This window comes from Miniopterus schreibersii (genome assembly GCF_964146895.1).
Source record: "Miniopterus schreibersii genome assembly, chromosome: 1".
NCBI classification, from domain to species: Eukaryota; Metazoa; Chordata; class Mammalia; order Chiroptera; family Miniopteridae; genus Miniopterus; species Miniopterus schreibersii.
In genome coordinates, this window is record NC_138101.1 from 124,334,032 (window position 1) to 124,360,779 (window position 26,748).

Consider the following 26,748-nt stretch of genomic DNA (forward strand, 5'->3'; position numbering starts at 1 on the left):
GTTTTAATTTCTCCCATCTGGGTGGCAAAGAGGAAAATCACAAAAGGAAAACAATGGTATATGATCAAAGGCTAGAATTTTATTTTTGACATGTTGAATTTGAGTTCATAATGGCATATTCACTTAGAAATGTCTTACAAGCAATTGGTTACATTGATGTAACATTTAAAAGAGTAACCAGGATTAAAGAAAATTTGGGAGTCACCTGGAAAAGAGCGAACTAAAGCTGGGGGAAAAATCCCATTAGATACATGACTCTGGGTCCTCTTTCAAGAGAAAATTACATACCCTCAATGCAGGGAAATAGGTTTTTTCCTCTAGTGAAGAGAAGACATGGAGTCCAAGAAAGCCTAATATTCATAAAAGTCCTCTTAAAGTAGGCATGTAGATTGTGGTGTCTTTGTGAACAGTGATGTCAACCTAGGATAAAAGGTCTCTGATGCATCGTGAATTAAGATAAGGAGATGGACATTGTCACTTGCTCCTCAGTCCCATGTAGGGACTCTTGGGGCCGAGGAAAACTGAGCTGAAATACACTGCACCTGTTTCTGCTCTGATCATTTTCTAATAAATTTTGGTGTCCTTAGCTATCTAAACAGAATTTATCTAATTTTACCCTATGTGTACGTGTGATGTCTACCTCCTAGTCTATAACCCACCTAAAACAATACTGCACACATATTTACACAAAATTTTACCAAAACTTCTGGGGGTTCAGAATCCTATGGAATAAAATCTGAAAACTACCAGGGTTAATCACAAAACAAGAAAAAGAAGAATTATAGCCCTTTCTTCTTCCCCCCAAATCCATTATCATTCCTTTACTTATACGGGTATGCTACTTTAAAAGTTTTAATCTAACACAATAATGATCAATTAAAGATTTAAATACTAATTTAGCTACACTGGTGGCAGGGACCATGAATGCTGTGCTTTGGATCTGATCATTCAGCTCTGCTAGTTTTAGAAGTGATTCTTCAGGTTATTTTGGTATTCAACAATAATCAGTTCCTTATAAATATCAAATCATCATGTTGTATACCTTAAACTAAAACAATGTTATATGTCAATTACATCTCAATAAAACTGAAAAATTCACGTTTAAATCAGCTGTGTGGGTAATTCAATTCATACACATCCCACTCTTCCAAATATAATTCTCCAAAAGAAAAACCAGCAACCTAAGTGCAGGAAATCACATTTTACTTCCCTGCAGCTGCTTCACAGCTGAGGAAAACACAAAAACAAAGAGGAAATGCGCCTGAAAATCTTATTAACAAAGAGTGGAAATCCCCTCACTCCACATCTCCCAATTAGCACTGCTGAGGACATAACCTCTCAGGTTCAAATTTCCCTTCATGGAAGGCCTGACCACAATTAATCTGCAGTTGCCACCTGCACTAAAGGCAGGAGTAGAAGTACACTGGAGCATTCCAGATTGCCACTTTAGCTATAGCTTTCACTACATAATGGATTAACATGTATGGGATTTTTTTTAAAACTCCAGAACTAATGTTAATATCCCTTTTGCATAGGAAAAAAAATACGGTTCAGTAGAAAATCTCTCTCCAACTCTTAATCTAAATTTCATAGCTCATGCATTTCATAATCAGAAAAAAGAATATATTAATATATTACCATGTGCAAATGACATGACAATTTTCAGTATTTTTAAAATATTATTTTATTAAAGAAGGGGACTTTCACTTTCTATAGTGACATTTCTGAACTATTTTCATCTTTTATAATGAATATGGGGAAAAACACTACAGAAGATGCTTCCTCTTCATGCAATTCACTAAGGGGGCATTGCTTTATAAGCTCCCTCTTCATAATTTCTATCCTAAAAGCATATTCATATTTATTTAATCTGTCAGTTTGTTAAAATAGATTTTTACAATGTAAATACCAAACAAAAGTAGACAGAATAATATAAGTTCCAATGAACCCAAATGCTAACTTTATCAACTCATGGCAAATTTTGTTTCATATGTAACCCCACCTACTCCATCCCCATTTCCCAGTTACTTTTGAAGCATATCTCAGATATCACTCATTTTCATCCATAAATATTTTGGTGTATAGCACTAAAAATACAATGAGTTTTAAAACACAAGTCATTAGCATTATTACACCTAATAAAAACCCAACAATAATTTCTTAATATCTCCATCAACTGATGTTTAGATTTCTTTGATTGCTCAAACCAGGTATTAAAGGTCCAGTATAGTCCACAGAAATGGTTGATATATCACAAACTGCTTTTGATCTATAGGTCTTTCCTCTCTCCCCCCAACTCCCTTGCAATTTTTATTTTTATAGTGTTTTGTTTGTTTATGTTTTTATTGATTTCAGAGAGAGGAAGGGAAAGGGAGAGAGAGAGAGAGAAGCATCAATGATGACAGTCATTGATCGGCTGCCTCCTGCCTCCTATTGGGGGACTGAGCGCACAACCTGGCCATGTGCGCTGACTAGGAATCAAATTGTGATCTCCTGATTCATAGGTTGACGCTCAACCACTGAGCCATGCCAGCCGGGCACCCGTTGCAATTTTTTTATTGCAAAAAACTGGGTTGTCTGTCTTACAGAGTTTCCCATGGACTACATTTAATGGTTGCATCCTTCAGGTGTAATACATCCCCTATATTTCCTGTAAATTAGTAGTTAGCTCTAGATGCTTAATCAGATTCAAGTTTGATATTTCATGTACCAAATTCTTAACTCTTCTATTTCCTATTTCTTGAAACCTTGGGGGAGAAGAACCATAGGCTAAGTTTCAATCTATAGCTAAAAAGTAGTGCCAGATAATAAGGAGGTGTCAAGTGCTCTGCTCAACTTTGAATTTTTACCTTAAGATATTAAGGAAAGGCACTGAGATAGTCAAACAGCTTCACACCATCAAAACCTCAGCAATGATCTGATGACCTCTTTCTTCCTTCTCAGACTGACACTTTGCCAGACACAGATTCTACACTTATATTCATCTAAATCATAACTTCCTCTCCTACTCTGCACTGTCTTCAGGGCTCCACCATCATCTCTGCTCCCACTAGGAAAAGACAACCTTGTCTTAATTAACACATAAGTAGGTTGCCTGGCCAACAGTAAGTTTTAACATTTCAGAGCTGGAAGGGGCCTTGAAGATTATGTAGCCCAATCTTCTCTATTTAAAGATCAAGAAACAGGGTAAGAGTAATAAGTAACTTTCCCATGGTTATTATAAAGATGATATTAAATGAGTTAATAGTTGTAAAGTACTCATAATAATGACTAGCATATAATGTTTACTTTTTTACAAAAAGCATATTTAAAACCAATTAAGAAGCAAAACTAGTATTTGAAAAGATCTTTTGAACTTCTTCAAGAATACAAACACTATTCCCTTGTACCTTGCATTTTTGGGAATGTGTTCTACATATAAGTAAACATTCCAGATAACTGAGGCATGCTCCTTTAAACACTCAATTTTATTTCCTTTTAATTTTTTAAAGTCAAGATAATCCAAAATGGAAATTGTTGCTAGAAAGGCATTGTGTACTTTCCTTTATCATATGAAGAACACATCTTATTAAATTTCTTAGTGACTCAGTATTTCATTATGAACATAGGAAAGCTTAATGAACAGAACAGATTTTGAAGACAAACTTGGGTCCTAATGTTAGCTCTGCTACTAACAAACTTGGCTTGGCAAAGTCACTTAACCTGTCCGAGGCCTGGCAAAAAAAGAGATGCTGCCTTCCTTGCAGGATTATTACAAGAATTAGAGATAACAAAAATCTTAGCACAGTGCCTAGCATATAGTAAACATTTAGTAAATGGTAACTATGATTAATTCAACAAATTAAGCATCTTTATGCCAAGCACTGTTCTAATTTATGTGAATACTACAGGGTACGAACAGACAAAAATTCCTATTCCCATGGAGCTTCTATTCTAATATGGAAAAAAGATAGACAATGAAAGCAAATCAAGTATATTGTATGTCAGATGGTGATAAGTGCTATGGAGAAAAATAAAACCAAGACAGAAGACAGGGAGTGCTTGGGTGAGAGTGAGGGTATACATGCTATTTTAAATAGGGTGGTCAGGAAGTACCATTCTAAGAAGCAGTATTTAAGAAAACAGCTGAAAGAGATGAACTAATAATCATACAGATACCTGGAGGAAGAGGAAATAGCAAGTGTAAAGGTCCTGAGGCAGGAGCATATCTGGTGGGATTGAGAACCACCAAGGAGTCCAGTATGACTAGAATAAAATAAGACTTGAGAGGCTAATGGGGGCCAGATTGCAAAGGGCTTACAGGTCCCTATAAACACCCTTAGTTTCAGTTTGAATGAGATGAAAAACTATTGGAGAATTTTAGGCAGAGAAGTAGTAGGATCTGACTTGAATTTAAAAAGATCACTCTCACTGAACACACACTTGGGCATTGGGAAACGGGGAGGCCAGTTAGGAAGCTATCGCAATTGTCTAGTTTAGAGTGGCTTGGATCAAAAAGTGGTGGTAGTTGTATTTACTGAGATAAGAAAGACTGCAAGAGGGGCATCTTTATAAAGATCAGGAGTTTGTGCTTTGGAGAATGGAGGAGGCTTTGCCCTAATGGTCAACATCACAGCTGCTACTCTTTCAAATTGATCGTTTTCTCTTTCCTCAGAAGTAAGCTGCCCCTCTTCAGTACCAGTGTGTTATTTCTACTCTACTATCTTATTCATTCTATTCTCTAGGGAGACCAAATGAAAAGGCAATAAAAACTGATACATTTAGCCCCTAGCAGGTTTGGCTCAGTGGTTAAAGCATTGACCTGAGGACCGAAGGATCCCAGGTATGATTCCAGCCAAGGGGACGTGTCTCGGTTGCAGGCTCGATTCCTGGCCCTGGTCGGGGTTCATGCAGCAGGCAGCTAATTGATGTGTTTCACATCGATGTTTCTCTCTCTCTCCCTTCCATGCTCTCTGAAAAGCAATGGAAAAAATATCTTCAGGTGAGGATTAAAAATAAAAATCGATACATTTAGTTAACAGCAAAAGAAAAGATGAATCAGAAATCTAAGCCAGCAGTTTCTAAGTAAAAGAAAACTAAGTGTGATCACTCTGGGTAGTGCCTCACTTCCAACATACTGTTTCTAAAAATTCACTTATAAGATCGCTATTTAGAACTCAACATTTTTCCTATAAACACAAATTTATAGAAAGTGATCTGGTTGTCATGCCAAAACTACATAATAGGGTTACAGTATAATAATAGTGCCAGACTGAATCCGAGAGACAAAATGTGACAGGGTATAAGAAAAATGAAACTTTCTTGCCCTTGGCCTAAGAAAAAAATAAGTTTTTCTTTTGCACTCCCATGTTGTTCAAAACTCCTAAACTCAAGGTGCCTTTTTATCCCTCTGTTTCTAGCACTGCAATCTACATGAAAACTCCAACTCTAGCATCTTCCTCAGATCTGCCCCTCAAAATGTTCTCCATGTCTAAAACTCACCCACCCAATTTTAAAAGAGCAGCAACCAAACACCCATACCCACACCCAATTCTCCTATCTTTGTAAAACAGAACTCAGGCAACAGGAGGAAATGCACTACTAAAAGAGACTGGATCCCAGTTGGTAGAATTTCAGCAAGTACTTTATTAGAAAAAATAAAGAAAAATGAAGAAATAAGGGAAATAGGTTGAGAAGGCCATTGCAAGGAGTCAGCGTGTTTCTCTCTTTACATTTTTACCCTTCCTATACTTCTGAATTCATTGATTTTTCTAAATGTTTCACATTTTTTGCCACAATTCTTACACCAACACACCTGGATGATCCAGAGATAACAAGGCCATTTTTCAGTTTTCAGTTGTGGAGTTGAAGAAGAGGAAATGGGGAGCAGCATTAATCAGTATGCATTGAGTAAAAAGTTCATAAGTTGAGGGCTACTTATCATTAATGGGTTTTTATAAAGAGAATTCAAAACACGTTTTTAAAACTATACTTTGCAGATAATGAAATTTCTGTTTTTTTGTTTTAACTACCAAACCCTCAAAGTTTGCCATTTACCACTCAACATCTTTTTAAATCTGGGGAAAAACCTCATAGTTCATCTTAGAGATAACCAGATCTTCAAACCCAGAAGAGATAAGGGTAGAAGGTTCTGAAGACTGTGACGAAGAGCTCAGTTAGTTCACATCTTTCACAGTCTGCAGCTGCCACTTTCAAATTAAAAACAAAACAAAAACAAGCGTACATTAGATCAGTTCTTATACTGACATTTCATTTGGGTCACATTTACTGTCTAAAATCTGTAATTAGAAAAACACCAGAAGGCCTCCCTTCTGTCAATTAACTGAAAAGATATTATCAAGCAGAACAAATGATTTGATTTAAACTTAAACCCTAAAAACTCAATTAAATGTACTACAGGCAATTTGCCTTCCTCCAATTTATTTTTCAGAAAACAGAATCTCAAGTCATTAAAGTTTTATTTAAGAAGTTCTAAATCACAGGATTATGGGAGAGTGCTACTGTAATTAAAGTTTCATTAAAAGTTCAGAACAAGAGGACTATGTTGACCTATTATTTCCTTCCTTAGAGTTGTCCATTTTTACCAAAGTTTTTAAATAATTAATAATTATTTTTATAATTAGAAAAAAACACTTCCATTCTGGGAAATGAAAGACGATGATGAAAGAAGTCTCAATAAGAACTAAAAGAGAATCGAAGAAACTAAACAGAAGGTATGCTGAGTAGTGAGACTGCTGTCTTTGTTTTAACTTCTTTTGTTAATACGTTTTTCTAATAAATTAGAGGAGATACATTTTACTTAAACTTTTCAAACAGAAAAAAAAGGAAACTATATCTAAAGCAGAATTATTTCTAGAGCAGTCGTTCTTAAACTAAGATATTATCTGTCTTTTTCACTCTCATTGCTCAAGTATAGAGTAGAGTTTTGGTATAATATCAAAGAAGAACAACTATAATGATCTGAAAATACCAATAAAGTACTGTTACCTTTTCCAACTACATATCTCTATAAGCCTCCATTTTCTTCATATACTTCAACCAAAATAACTTACCACAACAGATTGAATACAGAAGCAGATATAAAAATTCAGCTGTCTTCTCTTAAGCCATGTAAAGAGATTTACAAATATGTAAGACAATGCCTATCTCCTCACATAATGTCTTTTGCTTTGGACAACAAAGTTATTATTGAGAAAAATGTCTTTTGTCAATATGTAATAGTTTTTATATTGTTATTTTAAATAAATTATATATATTTTTAAAGGTTCTCAGTTTTAAATTCTAATGAAGTAATTATCAGTAGATATAATCCCACATAGACAAAAGCTTTCAGGAGGCCTTAATTTTTAAGAATGCAAAAGTTTGAGAATTGCTGTTCTAAAGTATTTCTTATTGTATAAGAAAAATATCATTCTACACAAATGAGTATGTTTTAAGATAAGAGAAATAAAGAAAGCTGCTTAAAAGTGAATTTATAATTTATAGGAAAAATGATTAAGTTCAGATTTGCTTCATAAAAACCTGAGGGGCAAAGGAGGAACAGGAAGTATAAATGAAATAAGAGTGGCCATGAGGTAATAATCACTGAACAAGGAGTTCATTATATTAGTCTCTCTACTTTTGCCTATGTTTGAAATTTTCCCTAATAAAAAGATTAAAGAACTGAATTCATAACTGAGCAGTTAAATATGAAAAAACAAACCTGTAATTGTTAAGAATGAAGAAAAGAAAAAAATCTAATTAATATTAAACTAACACCCTCCACATAGTTCCAAATTCACTTTTTGATCTTCATTGATGTCCTCTCAATTAGTTTCATGTAGTTAAATGAATATAATATGGAGTTCTGCTTTGTTCACTTACAATTCACATATACAGCTCCCATCATTATCTACTATCACTAATCTGACTTCAACAAAAATGACATAGAGATCTTTCAGTTTAATAATAAAAGAAACTCACCAAATCCTTTAACCTGGTTGACTTCTCTAGATAATCTACAGTAATTTTTACATGTTACACTATTGCCATCTGCTGGCTGTGACATCTAAGTACAGTGAACAAAGTTTTCAGAAAAACTGAAAATTTACTTATGACTGAAGTTTTCTCCCAAAATTATCCTGAAGAAAAGAAACTGCTATACATACATTAGAGTTCTTCAAAATCCCACATTAGAAGCTGTGGTTCTCAACCCTGGCTGCACTTTAAAATCATCTGAAAGTTTTTGAAAACCCTGATACCTGATTCCCAACTAGAGCAATTAAATCAGAATCTCTACTTGATAAAAAAGGCAAGCCACAGACTAAGAAAAAATATTTGCAAAAGATATATCTGATATAGGACTGGTATCTAGAATATATAAATAACCATTACAACTCAATTGGAAAACATCCTAATTTTTTAATTGGGGAAATGATCTGAGCACTTCACGAAAGATATATAGATGGCAATTAAGCACATAAAAATGTTCATCATCAGTCTCTAGGAAAATGTAATTAAGACCATAATGACATACTACTTACTATCCATTAGAATGGCTAAAGGTAAAGAGACTGGTCATATTAAGGTGACCAGGATGTGGAACAACTGGAACCTTTATACACTGCTAGTAAAAATGTAAAAGAGACACCTCGTTGCCAAACAGTTTAGCAATTTCTTTAAAAGCTACACACACACCTACCCTAAGAACAGCCATTCCATTCCTAGATATGTACCCAGGAGAAAGAAAAGTTGAAGTGGGTTGAATAGTGTCTCCTTTAAAATTCATGTCCACCTGGAATGTGACCTAATCTGGATGCAGATATAATCAGGTCAGGTGACGTCATACTGAAATAAGCTGGGTCTTAAATCTAATGACTGATGTCCTTATAAGAAGAAGGAATGACATACAGAGAAGAGGCAGAGTGGAGTGATGCAGCTAAAAGCCAAGAAACACCAAAGATTTCCAGGAGTCGGGAGCTTCTCAAGCTAGGAAAAGGGAAGAAAGGAATTTTCCCTAGAACCTTCAGGAGTATGGCCCTACCAACAGCTTGATTCTGGATTTCTAGCCTCCAGAACTATGAGAGGATGTCATTTTGGGCCAATTGTTTACAGTAATTTGTTACAGCATCCCTAGGAAACAAATAAAAAAGAACAAAGTCAAAGACTTGCACGAGAATGTTATTACCTTTATTTGTAATAACCCCAAACTGGAAATAACCCAAATGTCCACCAATAGGTGAATAAATTTACAAGTTGTGGTATGTCCACAAAATGGAACTCAGCAATAAAAAAGGACAAATGACTAAGACATAAAACATGAATAAAATCTCAAAAAATATATATACATTAATCCTTGAACAATGAGGGTAGGGGTGTCGACCCTCCCAGTCGAAAATCCACATATAACTTTTGACTCCTCAAAAACTTAACTAGAGTTGTCCCTCAGTATCTGTGGAATGGTTCTAGGACCTCCTACAGATACCCAAATCCACGGACGCCCAAGTCTTTTATACACAATGGTGCAGAACATTGCATACAACTGGCCCTCCACATTCATAGATTTCCAACTGTGCGTTGAAAATACTGTTTTTGACCCGTGGTTGGTTGAGTCTGCGCATGTGAAACCCAGGACATGGAGGGCCAACTGTATATTTACTGAAAAAAATAAATTCATGTATAAGTGAACCTACATAGTTCAAAATCGTGTTGTTCAAGATTCAACTGTACTGATTAAGAGATGCCAGACCAAAAAAGACTATACATTTTATGATTCCATGGTGTTTACCTGAGGGTGAGAGGACAAGAACAGGGGTGGATATAGGAGATACAGGAGGGTCATTGTAAGGTGGGAGGAAGAAACTTTGGAGGTGACAGATAAACTCATTATCTTAACTGTTGTGACAATTCCATAGACGTATACATACGTCAAAACTCATCAAGTTGATGCCCGGCCTGCATGGCTCAGCAGCTGAACATCGACCTATGACCCAGGAGATCGCAGTTAGATTCTGGGTCAGGGCACATGCCCGGGTTGCAGGCTCAGTCCCCAGCAGGGGGCACGCAGGAGGCAGCCAATCAATGACTCTCTCATTGATGTTTCTATCTCTCTCTCCCTCTCCCTTCCTCTCTCTGAAATCAATAAAAATATATTTTTTAAAAACCAAAAAACTCATCAAGTTGAAGGGAAGACGGTGGAGAAGGAAATACCAGGAATGTCTCCCCACCAAGACAACCAATACATAGACAGAATCTGTCTGATGTAACTAGTAACTATTTTGGAACTCTGGAATTTGTTGAAGGCTTGCAAGTTTCAGGGGAAGCCTTGGCTGATAAATTGTGGTTAATTTCAGTCAGTTTTCCTTCTTAGCAGAGCAGCAGCTACTCATACCTCACTCCAAGCTGCATAGCTGACAGCTGTACACATGTTCCTGGAGCAGCTTGTACACAGCTTACAAGAGCCAGGCAAGTAGGCAAAAATGACCCTGTCTTCCAAATATCAGGGATCTGTATGCTGATTGCTGCTTTTAATCAAAGAGACAAAGAGGCATAATCATGAAGAAAAAGAAAATCTGAATATGCTTATACATAATTAGGAGATTAAATCAAAAATCTCTCAATAAAAAACAAAGTCCTGGACCTAATGGCTCACTGGTGAATTCTACTAAACACTTAAAGAAGAACTAATACCAATTCCTCTTAAACTTTTCCAAAAACCTGAAGAGGAGGGAACACTTCCAAACTCATTCAATGAGGTCAGCATTACTCTGATACCAAAACCAGAGAAAGACACTACAAGAAAACTACAGACCGATATCCCTTATAAACATAAATGTAAAAATCCTCAACAAAATATTAGCAAGCAGAATTGAGCAGCATAGTAAGAGGATTATATACTATGACCATGTGGGATTTATTCCTGGAATGCAAGGATGGTGCAATATATGAAAATCAATCAGTAACATATAATTTAGTATCAACCGAATGAAGGGAAAACAACACATGATCACTCAATTGATGCAGAAAAAGCATTTGAAAACTTCAACACTCTTTCATGATAAAAGCACCCAACAAACTAAAAACAGAAGGAAACTACCTCACCATAGAAGCCATATGTGAAAAAGCCCACAGTGAATATCATCATATTCAATGGTGAAAGAATGAAAGGTTTTCCTTTAAGATCAGGACCAAGGAAAGTATGCCTGCTTTCAGCACTTCTATTTAACATAGTACTGAAAGTTCTTGCCAGAGCAATTAAACAAGAAAAGAAAAAAAAGGAAACAAAAAAAGGCGGCACCCAAATTGGAAAGGAAGAGGTAAATTATCTTTGTTTGCAGAGGATATGATCTTATATGTAAAAACCTTAAAGATTCCACACATAAAAACTGTTAGAATAAGTCAATTCAGCAAAGTAGCAGGTATAAAGTCAACACACAAAAATCAGTTGCATTTCTATAAACTAACAATGAATAATATGAAAATTATAAAACTAATTCTACTTACAGTAGCGATAAAAAATGAAATACTTAGGAATAACTAAACCAAGGAAGTGAAAAACTATATAATGAAAACTATAAAACACTGCTGAATGACATTAAACTCATAAATGGAAACATATTCTGTATTCATTGGTTTAGAAAACTTAATATTGTTAAAATGTCAATACTACCTATAGTGATCTACAGATTCAATGTGATCTCTATCAAAATCCCAATGACATTTTTTACAAAAATTTTTTTAAAAACCCATCCTAAAATTCATATGGAATCCCAAGGGACCCTTGAATAACTAAAACAATTTTGGAAAAGAACAAAAGTAAAGGACTCACACTTCTTGATTCAAAACTTACTACAAAGCTACAGTAATCAAAACAGTGGTACTGCCCTGGCTGGTTTTGCTCAGTGGTTAGAGTGTTGGTCTGTGTACTGAAGGGTCTTGGTTCGATTTCCAGTCAAGGCACGCACTGTGGTTGCAGGCTCGATCCTCAGCCCCAGTTGGAATGAGTATGGGAGGTAACCGATCGATGTCTCTCTCTCACATCAACGTTTCTCTCTCTCTCTTCCCTCCCCCCCCCCCCCCCGTCTCCCTTCCACTCTCTCTGAAAAGCAATAGAAAAAATATCCTCGGGTGACGATTAAAAACAACAGTGATACTGGCATAAAGACAGACATATAGAACAATGGAATAAAAATAATCCCAGACTGTTTCATATATGGTCAAATGATTGTTGCCAAGGGAGTCAAAGCCATTCACTGGGGGAAATAACAGTCTTTTCAATAATGGTCCTAGGAAAACTGGATATCCACATGCAACAGAATGAAGTTGTACCCTTACCTAACATCATATGTAAAATTAACTCAAAATGGATCAAGGATCAAAATGGAAGATCTAAGACAATAAAACTCTTAAAAGAAAACTCAGAATAAAAGCTTAACAACACTGGATTTGGCAATGATTTTCTTGGATGTGACACCAAAGGCATAGGTAACAAAAGAAAAAATTTTAAACTTGGATTTCATGAAAATTTTAAAATTTTGTATATCAAAAGAAACTATCAGCAGAATAAAAAGGCAACCTACAAAATGGGAGAAAATATTTGCAAATCAAATTCTTATGCTGAAGTCCTAAACCCCAGTACCTTGGATTGTGGCTGTATTTGGAGAAAAGGCCTTTAAAGAGGTGACTGAGGTAAAATGATGTCACAGGACAGGGCCTTAATCAAACCTGATTGGTATCCTTATATGAAATGGAAATCTGGACATACAAAGAGACAATAAGAATACTCAAACATAGAGGAAGGCTATATGAGGACAAAGCAAGAGTAAGGGCCATCTGCAAGCCAAGGAGAGAAGCCCCAGAAGAAACCAAACCAGCTGATCTTGGACTTCTAGCCTCTACAGCTGTGCAAAAGTAAATTTCTGTTTAAATCACCCAGTCTGTAGTATTTTGTTACAATACAAATGGCAAAAACAAAGACACAAAACACAAAAAAAGCATAACAAGATGAAAAATCTGTGGGAAATGACAGTCTGGAGCTAAACTTTACCCTGAAGAGCTTACCAAACCCTGATAGCCTAACCCTGGATCTGGCCACGGCCTAAAATGGCTCTTCCTCTGAAATCTTAGCCTCGAACATTTCACCTGCTCTCTGACCTCAGCTTTTCAGTGTTCACTCTTTTATTTTCACTATACTTTTTCTTCTACCCCACATTGAGACTACCAGTCCCTGGAACCCCCCTGGGCAGTCCTCTCTGTCCTTCCTTTCTTCCCTACCTAGTCTGGGCCCCATGGTGATCATGTTAACGACTCAGTCAGAACGACCTCCACCCGGTCCCTATCATGTTGCCACATCTAAGCAACAACACCCTCCCCAACCTCAACCAAATCTCCTGATTTCCACTCTCATTCCCTTTATGCTCGATCTTCAACTTCCATGAACCTTCAGTCCACTTTTATCTCTACAGTCTCCTAACCTGTGAGCTCCCACCCATCTTCACTTCCTTCCTATCAACTTTGATCTCATGGTCCATTAATTGAGCCACCCTCTCACCTATACCCTAAACTCCTGCTCTCCTCTTTCCCTCAACTGTTCCAGACTAGTAAACTCCCACACCATACCATCCAACTGCCTTCTGTTTACATACTTGGACTGTTTTCAGGACTGGTGAAAATGGCTTAGAGAACAATGCTCTCCAGCCTCAGCTGGAGCTTCAGCACCACCCAGCAATACTTTCCCCAGTCCTCTCACAAATAATCCAAACACCCAAGGCTTAAAACTCTCCTCAAGAGCCCTTAGACTGTCATACCTTCTCTCATCTTCAAATAACCCATTTGCCCTCAGAAAAATTAGAGGTCTAAATAAATGTTCCAACTTTTTGCTGCATCTATGTACTTAATGTATCCACTAACCTTAAGTCCTTCCCTCTAGTCCCAGAAAAAGAGTTGGTTTTACTTCAACCCACCGGAAGTGCTCTGGATTGATGGATACCTTTCTTATTCTGACCTTCCCCATCTTCAAAATGGTGTTATCACTGCTAGATTGTTGTGAGTATAAAGGCGTAGAAGTGCTTGACATATGGTAATCATTCAATAAATAGTAGCAATTGTTATTATTATGTTAATACCTTAAAGAAGAAAGAAAAATGGCAACAAATGGGATACAAAATTGGGGAGTTACAGGGACCGAGGAAGGATGCCTGGAGAGAAGAAGGAAAAAAATAATTTCCCTTGTCATAAAATGTCTCAATCCTTCTGTAAATATATTCAGTTGCTTTGTGAATTATAGTAACTAAATGTATGACTACTCTGCTATTTCACCAGTCAGGAGCCTGGAACTTTTCTTGCAGAATAACACTCTTCAAAGAGAGGATTTGCTCTGGGTACTAAGTCTTTGTCAGTAGAGAAAAGTAACACATTTTCCGTCTATTAATCCAGAATTAAAGTGATATTCATTTTTTTAAAATTACGGCAATGTTTAGCCATTGAGAGTGTTAAACTTATAGTGATTACCAGAGGGAAAAGGGGGGGTGGGGGGAGATAGAAGAGGGTAAAGGGAGAATAAATGGTGATGGAAGGAGACCTGACTTGGGGTGGTGAACACACAATACAATATACAGATGATATATTAGAGTTGTACACCTGAAACCTATATAATTTTATTAACCAGTATCACCCCAATAAATTCAATAAAAAGAAAAACCACAAAAGAGAGTGTTAAACAAAAGTATTCAATTAGTGATTCCACAATTGGGGCAGGAGCACTTCAAGGTGAGAGCCTAGGACATGTTGTGTCAGAAAGCATAGAAGTGCTCAAAAACTGAATGGGAGAAAAAACTGATGGGGGTGGGAGGAGAGATGTAAAAGACACAGGAATTGGCTTGAAGGAGTTCCCCAAAGGCCAAATCTGGAACAATTTGAACATCAAAAAGAATAATGATGGTAAAGAATTCTATCACCGTTAATTAAATTTTAAAAAAGTCCTCATGTTCATACGGATAATTTTTTTAAAGGGGGGTGGGGAGAGAAAGAGAGAAAAAGGGAAAACTTTTATACAATAATGCCAGCTAATAAATGCAGAGGAAATAAAATAATCACTGCTTTGCAACCTCCAAAGGTAGGCAGCATCTCCATGATTCTAAAAACACTGAGTGAAGAGTTAATGGGTGACAGGACAGCTGCAGAGTCTTGAAGTATTACTCCATGGATCACTTAATTTTTAATTACAAAGGGAAAAATTACAAAAGGAAATTATAAAGGAAGAAATGTACCTTTACAATGGAGATATTTTAGTGTAGTGATCAAATGTAACATCAGCAAGAATGAGCACAACCTGATAGTATATGGCTGCTGTGAGTCAATAAGAAGCGCACAGCATCATCCCTGTAGTCTACCTAAACACTTTCATACTGAATTAATGAAAAGAAAATAATCAAGCAATTAGCCCACAGTCTTGCTACTTAATATGTGGTCCAAAGACCATAAACACATCACCTGGGATCTTATAAAAATGCAGAATCTCAGGCCCCACTCTGGACAACTGAATCATAATTTGCATTTTAACTAGATCCTCAAGTGATTCGTAGGTGCAAAGTTTGAAAAGCCCTGTACAAGATAAACCACCCAGATTTTTCAGAAAGGTCAATGTTATAAAAACAAAAAAAGGCAGAGGGAACTGTTATGGATTTAGAGACATAACAACCAAAAGCAATGAGTAAACCTTGATTGAATCCTGGATCAGATGGGGAAAGTTATAAAATACAATTTGGGGGGACAACTGGGAAAATCTGAATATGTACTTTTTATTAAATGACACTGAATTAATAGTAAGGTTCTTAAATGTGATAATGGTTTTTAATTACAAAGAATTTTCTTATTCTTAGAAGATATCTGCTGAAACATTTAAAGTAACACATCTACAACTTATTTTTAAATGGTTCATAAAATTACGTATATAGAGAGAAAAGCACATAAGCCATAATAACAACATGTTACTCTAGATGAAGAGTATGTAGGTGTCCACTGTGCTATTTTTTTTTTTTTTTTCGTTTTCCTTTAGGTTGAAAATTATACTAAATAAAAAATTGGAGGGTGGGAAGAATATTCAATTAGTCCGCAAAAGAAATGGTAAGTTTTCGGTAACAAACTGTATAATTCATACAACCTTGCATCTACCTTAACACCTACTTCAAAAGATACAAGTAAGTGCTCAAAAGATGTTTGATAAGAGAAAGGAAATCTATTTAATTCATATTTTAGCTGGCAGAAATTCCTAAGGTATTAAAGAGCTGCTACAACCAGTTGGCTGTCAGTTATAGTTGTCATTGTAACTTTTCATTCCATGAGAGGCAGTAGAGTGTAACAATAGAGGTTTTGGGGGTCAAACCTAGATTTTATTATCAAAGTATACCCTAGCAGATTTAGTCTCCCAAAGTCTCAATCACTTTATCTGTAAAATAGAAATAGTACCATATAGGGTGGTTGTAAGGGTTAAATAAGATATAAGATAATGAATGTAAAGTACTTAGCATCACTTAATGTTAACTATAATTTTATCAATAAAGGTATTGATAAAAGGTATTCCATAAAATGGAGGTAATGTTTATATGGACCAGATTTTGACTTTATTCTCAGGATTAAAGCTTTTCAAATAATCTGGGGGCATTATCTGACAATTTTAAGTCAAGGTGAGAAGGCAGAACAATTTTCGCTTGTTTTTATTTAGTACCTTAGAGAAAAAGCATTCAGTGAGATGATGGGCAGCCTTTCCCCAAGATAATAGCATTTTACTTCAACTTAATCTTAGTAAACCAGCATCAAGTACTGAACACTAGCAAAATAAAGCTATAAAATAATTTAGAGAATCAAATTCAATACTAAGAAAACTTGGAAATAATTTTGTTATCTTAACTCCCTTGACTAGAAAAGTTATGAGAAACCATGTTTTCATGGGACTTTACTGAATAGTTTTCTGGAAGCACTTAGACAAAGAATAAGCATCTGTCTTTTTGGCTTAAGTGCACTTGTGCCAGGATGAAATAGGACTGACTTCAACAGATGGATAATAGTCTAACCCAATTGTTTCATGAAATTCTAAAGCAGTCTCTTAAAGGTTGGCAACTATGGCCAGAGGGCCAAATCCAGTCCACTGCTTCTCTCTGCATTATTAAAAAAAATCAAATCCTGGATGGTTTGGCTCAGTAGTCAGAGAGTGTCCACTTGTGGACCAAAGGGTCTTGGGTTCGATTCCTAATCAAGGGCATGTACCTCAGTTGCAGGTTCCATCCCCATCCGTAAGGGCACATGTAGGAGGCAATTGATGTAGATGTTTCTCTCCCCTCCCCCCTTTCCTTCTACTCACTCTAAAAATCAATGGAAAAAATATCCTTGGATGAGGATTGAAAAAAAAAATAAGAAAAAAAAAATCAAGCACACTGCTTATTTTCATAAATACAATTATTACTGAAATGCAGCCATGCTCATTCATTTATGTATTGTCTGTGGCTGTTTTCACCACAACAGCAGAGTAAAGTTGCAAAAGAGACAGTATGGCCCACAAAGCTTAAAATATTTATTATCTGTCTTTTTAGAGAAAAATTGCCAACCTCTGCTCTAGACACCAAGAATGCAATAAAACCTGGTCCAGACTCACCTGAGGTGTCGTCTTTTTGTATTGGTCACCTCCATCTATCACATCCCTCAGGATTTTTCTCTTGAGAAATTCATATTCTTCTAGACTCAGGTGAATAGACTCTATAGTTTTTCCACAGCCCAAACACTGACCACTGTAATTAAAATTGTTTGTATCAAATAGTGTCCTGGAAAAGAACTTTTTCTAAAATGAATAATCCTAAGACATGAGGAAATTAAAAGATAATTTTAAAAAAGATTTATAACCATTATGATCAACATATGCATTACATTTTTGTAAACCTGATAACATCACATATTAGTGTGCCAGAAAGCACAAAAGAGCAGACTGTTGGGCATCCAGATAAAGTTGTTAAAGTTATTTCTAAAACACAACTAGGGGAAAACATTTGAGGCTTCACACAGGCTCACAGTACCTACAGGAAAAACACTGCAATTTGAACACTGCAAATTCTCCATATGCAAAACATGGCCTTTTTTTCTTGGGTACTCTTTTAACTCTTAATTATCATACCTCTAAGGTACTCAGAAAAAAAAGTGTTTCAATCAGTAGCAAAACAGCCTATTAAACCTGAATCAAACAAGTTAAAAATAAAATATTGGCCTTACCTTTTCTGGACTGTGGTAAATTGTCCTTTCCATTGCTCTCCAGGAACACTACAAAAAAAGGTCGCAAAACCAAATCATCAGTTCCAATTCCTACTGAATCTGGAGTTTAGAAACTTGGTAGGCAAAAGCTCTGAAAAGTTCAGACTACTTCCCTACAAAGGTTTAATTAGAAGACTGGTAGATATCCTGTAATGGGGCAAAGGAGCTGATGGTACCCCTACCCTACTCTGGATCTTTTTCCCTTCACTTCTCTGGTCATCTGACCCTCAGCTTCAAGTCTAAATCTACCTTCACAAGACCGGTACAGAGAGCAGCTGATATCAAGTGTAACTTCTAAATTAAACTCAACTCTTTCTCCATAAAGCTGTCAGAGATTGTTTCTGCCCAGAGTAACTTCCTCTCTTATACTATCTTATACCACTATTATTTAACTGACAAGTACTGCATTCCCAATTGTGAATGCCATAATAATAGATCTTCTATCACAAAACATCCTCAGTGCCTAGCCTAATTAGAGGCATTCAAAATACTTATTTGCTCAATCAACTTATTTCTTCTTTACTCTTACATATATTACCTTGATTCCATTGATTCTATTGCCTTCTCTCCTTCAGTTAATTCAGAATCTCGTCATCTCTCATTCAAACCTATAATTGCCTCCAAACCTATCTGTTTCCAATTTTAATCCCTCTCCAATCTTCTTTTCTCACTTGTTTTGGCAGTTACCTTTTTAAAACTCCACTCCAAGACTAACATTCTTGATGACAGAATAAAATCCAAAATCCTTGACAGTCAAAGATTTTTCACAATCTAGCTCTTCTGTTGATATTCAATAAGTTTCTTAAATAAGATAATTTAGTTTGATTGCTACTTCAAAGCTCTGATATATAGTAGAAAAACAAGAAAAAAACGAGAGAAAAGGATTAAATTTTTAGGAAATAGCCTGAAGCAAATTAATGATGAAGAAATAAGAAAGTAAAAGCCTGAAGCAATCAATAGGCACAAAGCCAGTAACATGAATAAAAGCAAAAGAAAAACGAAGGAGAGCCTTGGGAAGAGCAGTTGAATGATGGAAAGATCTAAAATGAACTGGAAGGATGAAGATTTTCCATGTTAATGCTTACCTATCAGGTTTGATCAGGATCCCCCCCCCCCACTCTAACTATCCAAGTTGACAAAATGCATAGGTTAAACAGAATATATATACATATATATATATATATGCACATTATACCAGCTACTAGGTTTCAGAACTTCTGAAAACAGTAATATGACCCAAAGACAGCTCTAGTGTTCTTGCTATGAACTCCAGCCACAAGTGCTATTCGTAAGTACTTACATCTTGCCCTATACCTGAGAAAGCAAAATAAATGATCCTTCTAAATAGAAAAATACATAAAAACTACAAATTCTAATTTCCCTTTTATGTGATGAGTAGAGATTAACACTTGTATATGCTGCTTTTTTTATAAATAGAAAATTTTGTCTTAACGGGAAACAAATTTTACTAAGAGATGGGAAAGGTATTATAATCTAAACAATCTCAGCAACCAATAAAAAAAGGAGGCTACCTTTAGTACAGGTATTAAAATAAAAACATACATAAAAAGAAAAATCAAAATTACCTCTCAAACCATGTTTTTATACTGTGTGCAAATGATTCCCCAGGATATAGTTGATTATTTCTTAGATACAAAAGAATATCTATTAGTTTGTTTGAATACTGATCATCTTTTATGTCTTTTCCGAAATCAAAGAAGGCTTTTAAAGTTTCCATCATAGGAATAAGATCATGACCTAACAATTCCTGATACAAATTCCAAGCTATGTTTACATCTTGATGAAGGAGGGCTCCCTGGATACAATCATTATAGTTCTTTTTGGAAGGGGTCATGACTTTTTTTATGTCTTCTAACAGCAGCAAGGCCTCTCTCCATCTGTCTGAATGGATTAACCCCCGGATGAGAAGAGTGCTTCCTCCAGATTCTAAACTCTTATATCTGGCTTTCATGATTTCATAGACGTCAAAAACTTCTGATGTCTGCTTATGAAAGACACAAAGATACAAATACTTGACCAGCAAATTATAGCTTACAATACCATTGTTTTTTGCAGCTACCCAGGCCAGCAAAGATTTGGCCACATCTATAGAGCTATTGTGGTGAGCCATCTGTGTAATGACCCAATTTTCAAAATTAGCTTTTCCTTTGAAATCTTCTTTAAGTTTATCCCACTGCTCTGAATTCAGAGGTTTTGTTGGGAGTTGAATAACATTCCTCTCAGGCGGCAAGGCGTGATCTTTACTCTGAGGATTCATTTGTGATCTCTTCTTAGCTGCCCCAGCTGCAAAAAGATGAGGAAAGTCAGAAGAAACTTTATTACTGCCCTCATCTTCTTTCCTGCGATATCTGGTCTTAGCAGTCAGAAGATTCATTGCTTTGGTATTTTGTGGAGATGCTGTTTTAAGAGAAAACAACTTCTGTTGGTTCCTGATGCCATTATAGTCTTTCAGAAAAAGAGAATTATAAAAGTGTCCTGGGCCTACTACAAGGTATGGGTTGTTTTTCCAAAGCTTAGGAAAGTTTCTAATACCAGCGAAACAGAAAGTCATTATGCAGTGAGATCAGCACAAGATAGTGAAGAGATGTTCCAAAAGCCCCTACTTCTACGGCGTAATTTAGGAATGGGGGAGAGGAGGCGAGGAGTCGCAGCGCAACTTTTTAAAAGATGATTTTCAGTTTCTAACAAAAACCAAAGCTCTGCTTTGGGGGCTACTTAATAGCAACTAAGTCTGGTGCGTTTTCTCCATTACACAGTGGACATTACATCCGGGGACATCCAACCTCGGTCGCAATCCGAAGAACCAAGGGACAGAGCAGGAATCTCCGGTGCCTGTTATATTCCAGCCCGCGAACCTGAGGAAAAAGCACAAGGAGAACCGCCCGATTCGACTCGCATGGATCACAACTAGCCTTCAAAAGGAGTAGGATCCCAAGGGTGCGTTGCTGAAGGAGGGGCGTAAAGTCGAAAACCGTGACCCAGAGCCCCCAGCCCCAGGAGCAGCGAGGGCAGCGGCGCAAGCCAAAGTCTAGGAGCCCTGGCCCTGCATGACAACTGTCCCCGGACCGCCGAACTCGTCCGGGGAGGGAATGGGTTGGGGGAGGTGCGGAGAGAGCCGGGCCAACAACTCAGGTAAAGGAGGTCGGTCCACGAAGGGCTCTGCTTACAGCGGCCAGATCAATCACAAACCAAGTTCGCTGCTTTCAACAACTCACCGGTGAACCCACGCTTTATTAACGCAACCATAACTGCGCCGGAAACTACCGTGCCCACAATGCCCCGCGACGGCCCCGGCCGCGGGGGCGTGGCCGTACGGGACGCGGCCTGGTGGCGAGAGGAAGGCGATTTTGAAGCTTTTAGTGGCAGAGGCTGCCTACGGGGGCTGGTGAAGGCGTCTGCTACATTCAGAGGAACGTTTTAGGGCCTCCATATATCCGCAAGGAACAATAAAAAGAAATTGTGAACTGAGAAAACCCTTCCCTGGATCCGGAAACCCCGAAGGACTACTGAGTCACGTGGTGCATAGGCCAAAGGAAATAAAAGTACCGGCTTTCTTATCCTGCGCCTTTAAAATCTGGAGTTGTGAAATTGGGAAGCTGCCTTAAGGGCATCATTTTCCGTCTTTTTCACACCTGTTTTCCCCTCTGCTAGTGTGATCGCCGTATTCTCCGCAGTGACTACATTAATCGTTTTTGCCTGCTTAGCCAACTTCCGCCCGCGTCCAAGATGGCGGTGGAGCGGCCTTTCCAGCCGTTCTGAGGCCGATGGTGGACTTCCGAGCTGGTAGCGGGTGTAACGGTTAACAAATGCCGGAGCTGCTGCGCGGGAGTCAGTCATGGACTGGAAAGAAGTTCTTCGCCGGCGGTTAGGGACGCCCAACAAAGGTCCAAACAGTGAGTTCGGGAAGGGCCGCCCGCAGAGATAGCCCGGCCCTAAACTCCTAGAGGAGGGGGCCGAACGGGAGGAGCAGCAACTGGGAGCCGCGCTTTCCGCTTCTGTAAAAACTCGCCTGACAGAATAGGCACAGTGGAATGGGGTTTAGAGATCCAGAGGTTTGACCCACCCTTCCCCGGGAAAGGACTTGCGGGAATGAGAAAAGCAGTCCTAAACTAGATTTGTGAGGAATGAGAACCCTGCCTCCCCCAACTCTTGGATCCTACCAGGACCTATAATCCATTGACCCTACCGCCTTCTTACTATCACTTTTCACTTCCTACCTTATCCATTTTAGATTTCATAAGCCATTTTTCTTTGCCCCTTTCCCCCATCCTTCACCCCTGCTTGTTAACCAGCCTGATTACAACTATTTTTCCTATTTCACACCTGCTCCCAGGGCAGCTGAAAGTGCTGGAGGAAAACGGAACCATGGCACATTGTCTCTCTTTCAATTCATGTCCACTAACCTAACGTAGGTGTTCCAGTCATTCATTCACACTTCTTACCTATTACCCTAGACATTCACTCCCCTACACTCTAAGGCAATTCTCCCAAACCTCCAACCTTCCAATGTAGCCTACCTACTCCTTTTCTTCAGCTAATGAACTTATATATGTAGATATTTGAGAAAGCAGAAACAAAGAACCTCACCTGTTCCCATTTACCATTTCTATCTCGCGCGCGCGCACACACGCACACGTTATAAACCTGTCCATGCTTCTGTTTGAGACGGTCCCTCCACTCCAGCACTAGATCTGTCCCCTTTTATTAACTGGCCTCACTCTGGCCTTATTCTCTCTCTTATGCATCATCATGTTTTCCTTCTCTGCTGGATCATTTCCATCAGCTCTAACAAACATGCTGTAATATCCCCCATCTTTAAAAAAAATGATTTGATCTCACGTGCCCCTCCAGCTTCAGCTACATTCTCTGCACCCCTTATAGGAAAACGTCTTGAAAAAGTTACCTGTACTTGTGCTTTTTTCTCCGCTCCATTGCATGTCTGACACCTGCCAAGTACCGTTCAGGCTACAGCAGTAAATAAAACACACGAAAACCCTTGTCCTTGTAGACTTACACTTTAGTATTGGAAGAGATGATAAAATAAGTGAATCATAGGTTGTACAACCTCTATTTAAGGCTGTTTCCTTCATCGGTGTGCTAGATCCCATTTTTGCCTACTCATCAAAATGCACCATCAGTTTTTCTTTCTCAGTCATTCCTAGCAGCATATGAACATGGTGGTATTTCTCCCATCTTAAAGAGACTCTTGCCTTAACTTCCATTCCCAGCTATGCCTCATTTTTCTGTTTCCCTTATATCTCTCCTCCTACACATACTTTCTTTTCTTGGTTTCTGGGAGCCATACTCTCTGTTTTCCTCCTGCCTCACGAGTCATCCCTCCTCAGTCTGCTTTTTCTTCCTCTTCTCCTCAACAACTTAACGTTGAACTAACATGGGTTTGGGACTTAGAAGTTAAACTACAAAAATTGAAATGATAGAGGAAGAAGAATTAACAAAAAAAAAAGAAGAAATGACCAGGAAATAGGAGAATCAATAGAGTGTGGTCTCATGAAAGCTGAGAAAAGGTTAGAATCAACAGTATCGCCCGGCCGGGCTGGCTCAGCAGTTGAGCATCGACCTAGGATCCAGGCAATTGGGGTTCAATTCCCGGTCAGGGCACAGGACCGGGTTGTGGGCTCGATCAGTGACTCTCTCATCATTGATGTTTCTATCTCTCTCCCTCTCCTGTCCTCTCTCTGAAATCAATAAAGATATATTTAAAAAAAAAAGAATTAACAGTATCAAATTTAAGGGAAACCAAGGACAGGTGTGTCTGTTAAACTAAGCAGGGGGTGGAGGGGTAGTAAAGGGTAAAGGGGTCAAGTATATGGGGATAGAAGATGATGTGACTTTGGGTGGAGGACACACAGTGCAGTTATACAGATCATGTATCATAGAAATGTACACCTGAAACCTGTATGATCTCATTGGCCAATGTCACCCCAGTAAATTTTAAAAATACATAAAATAAAATAAGCAGTTAGGTCATTGGTTGCCTTGGCAAGAACAGTTTTTGTAGAGTTGTAAGAGGAGAAACAGGAGTACATAAAGAGGGTGAAAGGTAAAAAAGCAGAGGTGGCCAACATAGGCTTTCATTTGAGAAAGTGAATGAGAAAGGAAGGAGTTTGGGGGGAGGGGGTGGGAGAGACCTCTGTGTATTTGTAAATTAACAAAAAGCCAGTAGCGATGAAGAAATTGAAGATACTGAATGGGGGAGGGAGGGAGAAGGAAAGAATAAGTGATGGAACACCCCACAAGAGAATTGCAAAGGCTAAGATTAAGCACTCAGGTAAAATGAGGGGTTAGCCTTGGCTGAGAGAACACGTACCTCTTCCCTTGAAACTGGCAGGAAGAAAAGTAAGGTACAGATTTGATACCTTCCTGCCCTCCTGCTTCATTTAGCTGTTTATGGGTATCCATACTCGGTGGACTCAGTTTTTGATGAACTGGGAGAGATTGTCATCTGTTGAGGGTGAGTGCAGAATGGGCTTGAGGAATGTAGTGACAGTTTGGAGCAGTCAGTCAAGAGGAATAAGCGAGAGAACATCAAGGGCAAATGAGATATGTACTAGTGTTTCGAAAAGCTGACTTACCAGGTAGTAACCATGAAATAAATTTACGGGACCAAAATTTTGTGGTTTCCTCCAACAGTATTAAGCCATGGTGAACAAATTAGATGATAAGATTGGTCCAAGGGTAAAAATTAACATGGCAGATGTGGCAGAAATGCAGCCATAAGAGGAGTTTAGGGGAAAAACTACAGGCATGTTGAGAAGGAAGTGAGACCAGGAAGAGGAAAATAAACTTTTGAAAAAATAAATGGCAGAATTGGAGATCTCAGTGAGGCTGAAGTGCAGGTAATATGGTAGTGAGGTTTTCAATAACCAGAAGGAGGGAAAAATTACCTGAGAGTATATTAGAGTTTAAGATTTTAGAAGAGGAGCAGATAAGATTTGTTGTTTTTAGTTGAAGGGTCACAGTCACCTACAAAAATGTCTATTCTTCCTTGATGATGGCAGGGCATTGAAGTGAAGAATGCTGTTCACCAGTCGTCATGGTCCACAAACAAGCGTGGAGGCGTGGCTAAATGACAGCTACGTGCCAGCAGCAGGCAGGCTGAGAGAAGTAGTATCCAGATATGTGAGCTTCAGATAAAAGGGTTTTGCATTAGGTAGAAGAAGAGTGATTATAAGGCTGAAACTTAATGAGGTCAAGGGCTGTGCCTGTTTTCTCATCACCCTTGCACCAGTATCTAGTACAGGGTTTGGTACATAGTAGGTGCTCAATAAATACTTTTGCTTGAATGAATTAGGAACATGCCAGAGGTCTGTAAGAGAGGCAGTGACTGAGGAAGAGACAAGTGTAGTGATTTAAAAAAAAAAAGTGGAGAGAGCAACTGAGAGTGTTGAAGATGGAGGGGAGGCTGTTTCAGTGGAAGATAGTGATTCTTGGTATTTCAAGAAAGTTAATATAAATGTTTAGTGTCTAAGCACAACTGTGAAGGCCTTTTTTTGGTGCTATAATTAGACTTTAGTAGATAACCTGAAAAAAGTATTATTTGATTTTAAAAGTGCTTTTCCCCCTTTATCTATTTTGTTAACAGAAAAGAAAAGTGAACAAGAATTAAAAGATGAAGAAATGGATTTATTTACCAAATATTACTCAGAATGGAAAGGAGGTAGAAAAAACACAACTGAATTCTATAACACCATTCCCCGGTTTTATTATAGGGTAAGTGGTATCTAAGCAAATTTCTTGCAGAGTTTACAAATAAAATGTAGTTTTTAAAATGGGATAAATTGAGGGTTATATCTTAAATTTTATGGGGTTTTTTTTTTCATTCTAGTTGATCTTACCATTATTTTGGAGCTGATAAAATCCTGAGTTTTTACATAAATTGGTATAAGAACACAGAGTTGTTAATTGCCCCCTCTTTATGAGTTATAGGCTTTTTCCCCAGAATTTTTATTATGGATATTAGTAATGGGTATTCTGTTGGATTATGGTGTCAGGCTTTTTATAAGGTTTAGGATTACTTGGCTGATCACAGTTTTTAACTTTGTTTTTTATAAGGTGTAAAATGTTTTGCCCAAGGTTAAACTGAAAAATAGATTGAGAATGGAAAATTTGAAGAGTTACCCTTAATTATGTTTCCTTGTACCAAAATTGTAAAGAAGTACTTGAAGAGGGTTACATATTAAAACATACCTTAAGAAACCTATTTACATACAGAGAACAAATTGATGGTTGCCAGATTGGAGGAGGGTTGGGGGGCTGCGTGAAAAAGATGAAGGGATTAAGAAGTACACATTGACAGTTATAAGCCCAGGTTGGGTGGTTCAATTGGTTGGAGGGTCACCTTGTACACCAGAAGGTTGCGGGTTTGATCCCCGGTCAGGGCACATACCTAGATTATGGGTTCAGTCCCTGGTCAGGATACATACAGGAAGAAAC

At 37.7% G+C, this 26,748-nt stretch overlaps 2 protein-coding genes across 4 annotated transcripts in view; one reads left to right on the forward strand and one right to left on the reverse strand.

Moving 5' to 3' along the window:
* Positions 1 to 21,584, reverse strand: part of PRORP (protein only RNase P catalytic subunit) — a 147,006-nt gene extending 125,422 nt beyond the window's left edge. For both annotated transcript variants that reach the window (XM_081146327.1, XM_081146328.1), the window contains exons 1-4: positions 21,510 to 21,584; positions 19,860 to 21,149; positions 18,235 to 18,282; positions 17,627 to 17,759 (exon numbers count right to left, since the gene is read on the reverse strand). In XM_081146327.1, coding sequence (XP_081002453.1) covers positions 17,627 to 17,759; positions 18,235 to 18,282; positions 19,860 to 20,845 — 1,167 coding nt within the window. In that variant the 5' untranslated portion in view covers positions 20,846 to 21,149; positions 21,510 to 21,584. The remainder of the gene's footprint in view (positions 1 to 17,626; positions 17,760 to 18,234; positions 18,283 to 19,859; positions 21,150 to 21,509) is intronic.
* A 20-nt stretch (positions 21,585 to 21,604) lies between these two features.
* The window catches only part of PPP2R3C (protein phosphatase 2 regulatory subunit B''gamma), a 29,346-nt gene continuing 24,202 nt past the window's right edge, over positions 21,605 to 26,748 (forward strand). Inside the window, exons 1-2 of one of the 2 annotated variants that reach the window (XM_081146348.1) lie at positions 21,605 to 22,187; positions 25,898 to 26,025. In XM_081146348.1, the coding sequence (XP_081002474.1) occupies positions 22,130 to 22,187; positions 25,898 to 26,025 (186 nt within the window). In that variant the 5' untranslated portion in view covers positions 21,605 to 22,129. The remainder of the gene's footprint in view (positions 22,188 to 25,897; positions 26,026 to 26,748) is intronic. The other variant, XM_081146349.1, reaches the window with a different exon arrangement.